Source organism: Haplochromis burtoni, unplaced genomic scaffold (assembly GCF_018398535.1).
Source record: "Haplochromis burtoni strain Fernald_Lab_line unplaced genomic scaffold, NCSU_Asbu1 Contig_332, whole genome shotgun sequence".
Classification (NCBI taxonomy): Eukaryota; Metazoa; Chordata; class Actinopteri; order Cichliformes; family Cichlidae; genus Haplochromis; species Haplochromis burtoni.
In genome coordinates, this window is record NW_024582693.1 from 66,425 (window position 1) to 71,482 (window position 5,058).

General features: G+C 42.0%; 1 protein-coding gene across 1 annotated transcript; it reads right to left on the reverse strand.

Moving 5' to 3' along the window:
- Positions 1–408: 408 nt before the first annotated feature.
- LOC102292012 (frizzled-7-A-like) lies at positions 409–4,187 on the reverse strand. Its single transcript, XM_005943334.2, has one exon. The coding sequence runs from the start codon at positions 3,777–3,779 to the stop codon at positions 2,118–2,120; it is 1,662 nt and encodes a 553-aa protein (XP_005943396.1). The 5' UTR covers positions 3,780–4,187; the 3' UTR covers positions 409–2,117.
- Between the last annotated feature and the right edge of the window lie 871 nt (positions 4,188–5,058).

Here is a 5,058-nt window from a genome sequence, read left to right on the forward strand (position 1 = left end):
TGATGTCCTAACCTAATGTCCAAATTAAGAGAGATTCGTTTTAGCATAAAATTATTAAAATCATGATTAATTACAGCAGCAGCACGGTGGCACGGTGGTTAGCACTGTTGCCGCACAGCAAGAAGGTCCTGAGTTCAATTCCACCATCGGGCCGGGGTCTTTCTGTGTGGAGTTCTCCCCGTGTTTGCGTGGGTTCCCTCCGGGTACTCCAGCTTCCTCCCACCGTCCAAAGACATGCAGCTTGTGGGGATGGGTTAATTGGATAATCCAAATTGCCACTAGGTGTGAATGTGAGTGTGAATGGTTGTCTGTCCCTATGTGTTAGCCCTGCGACAGACTGGCGACCTGTCCAGGGTGTACCCCGCCTTTTGCCCTATGACAGCTGGGATAGGCTCCAGCGCCCCCCGCGACCCTGAAAAGGATAAGCGGAAGCGAATGGATGGATGATTAATTACACAAAAATATTTTAAAATGCCTGCTATAGATAACGAAAACAGTATAAGTCTTTAAATAGTGTCATTAAAAATTATGCCTGTATATTATATTATATATTATAACAGACTTTCAAAATGCAGTATTGAGACAGACTGATGAGTCCAAAATGTCTCCATTAATAATAAGGATCACAGTTGAACTTCACACTCTTGGCTGTTGCTATATACTGAATATGATGGCAGAAAATACAACACTAATATCATGCCAGGAACTTACATTGAATCCAAATAATTGCTCTTTAAGTTTTATTTAGTTGCCAAAAACATGGAATAAATGATGTAGTGATATTCTGATATTGTGACAGCCACAATCAACACATACCGGTTAGCCTTCTATTAGTTTCCATGAACAGTGGTCTAGAATTCAGCCACATTCCCTGAATTTTTATATTATTATTCTGTTTTTGCTTTAGTCTGCCCCTCCACGCAGTTTTATTGTGTTATATACATAATAAGTATAAAACATTTATTTAATTATCAACCCCCATATCCCAACATCAAGCATCTATAATTTTCAATTAAAAAAGTTTTGGTGCAAGGCTGTTTCCAAAGATTCAGTTTTACTGATTTTGTTGTTAAAACTTGGTCTTCCTGTCATCTCGCTGAACTAACCCTGCCACAGCCTGACGGGGAGAGTTTGTGTTTTAGAGAAGGCGACATCACATGACACCACTGTTACAGAAAGAAAAATCAAAATGACAAAAAAAAACTTTTTTATGTTTATTCTGCTGTTCTTATAACTGCTGAGTTTATAATTGGACTGAATTTAAATTTCTATGAATTTTACCACTCTCATTTGTAATTTTGTTGTTATTCCGACAACCTATTTCATGTTTCTACAATGTTAATATAGTAAAGCTTTCTTTGAACAAAATAGGGAAATAAATAGCATATTAAAAAAAACAACAATAACAAAAAAAACCCAACCACATTATCATTGATGTAGAACAGTTGGAGTCCATCCTTGGCTTTTATCTAAGGAGGCTTTTGAATGCAACACTTTTACTTGTAACGATATATGCAATGAAATGAAGGTCCAGATCAACCACCGGCAAACCAAACAAGACAAAGCAATTGTTTATAGACTAAACCATCCATAACTAATTAATGAATCTATTAATCATGAAATCAGTTACAGGGAAATTTGGAGGAAATTGTTCCCAGTATTTTTGAACAAAAATGAAATATTTAATATGAATTTAAGGCTTTTGGATCTTTTGGGAGGACAAAACACATCTTAAGATTTGGACAAATGAATCAGGTTCATCCATAGATCAAAGTGGTGTTTTGCTTTGTTTTGTTTTTTGCTTCGTTTGTTTCCTTCTTCTAAAAAAATGAGAGAGAGAGAACAGGAAACTTCCAGATCCATGGCAGACCCATGAAATAAAAAGGTCACTGAGTTTTTCAGAGGCTGATAATCCAGTTTGAGTCTGAAAAGTTAAAAAGATGAAGTGGACGTCAGATTTTCAGGAAGTTTTTTTCTATTTTATGACACAGTTTCTTACATGTATGTACACTGAGATCCAAAACACTCAAAGATCCACTGAGCACTAAACTAATGTCTCCTTTACCTCAAGTAATCCATCAACCTCAGGCTGTTAGAGGTTTTTAATTTCTTCGGTACTACACGGTGGTTTCTCCCTGGCTACTATTGATCAGTCTTTGATAAAAACGACGCCACGACTGTAGAGTTTTCCCTGACCAGATCCAGAACCCTGATGTTATGCCCACAATAAGGGTCATCAAGTACTTGATCATAAAGACGGTGAAGTCTGGCGTGTTTGATGCAAAGTTTGATGCTGGGCATGGCACAGCAAAGTGCTTGCAGGTCTGCATGTGCCAGGTTACCTCCCACTGCGATCTGAAGGCCTGCTCATAGAAATGGCAGGCGATGACAATGGTGGCAGGCACTGTGTACAGCACACTAAACACACCAATTCGCACCATCAACTTTTCGAGCTTCTCGGTCTTTGTGCCGTCATGCTTCATGATGGTGCGGATACGGAAGAGTGATACAAAGCCAGCCAGCAGGAAAGAAGTTCCGATGAAGAGGTAGACAAACAGAGGCGCCAGCACGAAACCACGCAGTGCATCCACGCTGTAGATCCCCACGTAGCAGACACCAGTGAGCAGGTCACCGTCCACCTGTCCCGTAGCCAGGATGGTGATGGTCTTCACCGCTGGCACCGCCCAGGCTGCCAGGTGGAAGTACTGCGAGTTTGCTTCGATAGCCTCGTGACCCCATTTCATCCCAGCAGACAGGAACCAAGTGAGAGAAAGGACCACCCACCACACAGAGCTCGCCATGCCGAAGAAGTAGAGGATCATGAACAGGATGGTGCAACCCTCCTTCTTAGTGCCTTGAGCCACCAGCTTGTAGCCATCCTCTTTAAACCTATCCATACACACTACTTGGTCCTCCAGCAGGAAGCCAGCGCTGTACGCCACCGCCACCATGAAATAGCAGCCTGACAGGAAGATGATTGGTCTCTCTGGGTATCGGAACCGCTTCATGTCCACCAGATAGGTGAGGACAGTGAAAAGGGTGCTGACACAACATAGAATAGACCAGGTTCCAACCCAGAGCCGCCCAAACTTTAGCTCATCCTCTTGGAAATACATCAACCCATTGGGTTTGGAGGGCTCACAGGGGGAGCCACAGTCCTTCACTCCGAGGAAGTGATAATTAAGGTAGGATGGCACCTGGAGCTGCAGGGGGCAGAAGAAAGGCTGGTTGCCCCAAATGTATGGAGGAAAGGTCACAAGCTCAGAAAGACTTGGGGTGGGGTCCGAGGTGGGGCCCTCGGTTTCGGTGGTGTTTTGACCGACGCAGATCTCTCCTGCACCATGGATGGGAAAGTTCTCACAGCGCAGTCTCTCAGGCCACTGGAATCCAAATTTGTTCATGAGTGCCTCGCAGCCCTGCCGAGCCCGCTCACACAGAGATCTGCAGGGAGGGATTGCCTGGTCTAGAACGGTGCAGACCGGTGCGTACATGGAGCACAGGAAGAACTTAAGGTCCAAGGAGCATTGGACTTTGACCAGAGGATAAAATTGGTGCACCTCGAGCCCGGCATCCTCCTGGGTGGTGTGCCCCAGCAGGTTGGGCATGATGGTCTGGTTGTAGGCAATGTCAGTGCACAGGGGGATGGAGATGGGCTGGCAGAAGCCATGCTCAGGGATGGAAATTCCTCGATCATGCTGACTGTTGCAAGGCTGGAAGAGATATACCAGAGTGAATCCCCAAACCCACCAGCAAAAGGAACAGTGTCCCCCCAAAGCCATGACAGCAGATCCAACTCCAAAAAAGTTTGATCAACTTTTAAAAGGTTTTAATAAAGGTTGCAAACACAGTGCAAAGACCCCTTTATCATTCAACTAATGTTAGAAAAAAATATTTATTCAAAGTATTTCAAAGTATAGTCCTCTCTTAGGAAAAGGTGATGGTCTGCTTATGAATCCTTTCAGAGTCATATCTCAAAGAAAAGTCCTTTCTCTCACACAATGAAGCAGTAAAACTCTCCCTGAGAGTCACCCACAGTCCAACGTGGATCAAGTAGTCTGGACTGCAGTTAAGTTTATCAGTAAATCCACAGCTTGTCCGTCTGTCTGTGAAGTTGCCAGACCTCTATTCTTTCTCCTCAGTCTGCAGGACCCTTCACACTCTGTCTGTTTCTGATGGTTTTCAGGCACCCCTCCCTCTCCTCGCTTTCCCAGCAAAAGAGCAGAGTGAGAGGGGGTTCCTTGAAACCAGCCTCCTCTGCTCCAATCACACACTTTGTTTTTTCAGGAGTCTCCTGACTGATTGGGCACTGCTGCTGAAACGGGGCGGGGCGTTGCTAAAGGAAAGCGAGTGTAGGAATCCTGCAGTTTAACTGTTTCTGTTTATTTCAATGAAATAAAGAAGAAATCCTCCTGTGCATTCAAAGTCAGGTGGAAATAGTGTAAGTGCTCAGTACTTCTTGCTTCATTTTATGTGCAGATTACTGATGGCAAATTGTTTCCTAACCAAATAAAACCTTTCTATTATACTCATTCATTTAGCACATATAAAAACTAGAGTGGTTTTCAGTCAAAGCAAACTGAAAACAGAAGTATAACATAATCCTGATAGAGAAAATGTAACAAATACAAAGTATTTACAAAATAAATATTTATTTATTTTTATATATTTTATTTATTTATTTGTTTATTTTATAGCCTTAAAATTAAAGGAGTGAAGCAAAAAATTGCAACAAAAACTTTAAAATATAACATCAATGAGTGAATATCTACAAATAGAACAAGAGTCGAAGTCTGGCTTCGGTCATTAAAAGAAATCACAAAAATATCTTTGGAAGTGATCATTCTGCACATTCATTATGTTCTTATTGAATCTTATCTATCATGTGTCTATCAGCTGCTTCTCCTCAGAGACGAATAAAGTTTCCTTTGAACCTGATTGAACCACAGCTGTGAAACAAACACAATTACACTAAAGTTAGACTCTTTATTCCCTACATTCATTTTTTCTTTTCAGTTTAACAGATGCATGAACTCTCAGACATCCTTCAACAACAAACTT

What these genes read in the sequence shown, in the direction of transcription:
- LOC102292012 (XM_005943334.2), bottom strand. Translation starts at nt 3,779, where the DNA reads ATGGCTTTGGGGGGACACTGTTCCTTTTGCTGGTGGGTTTGGGGATTC.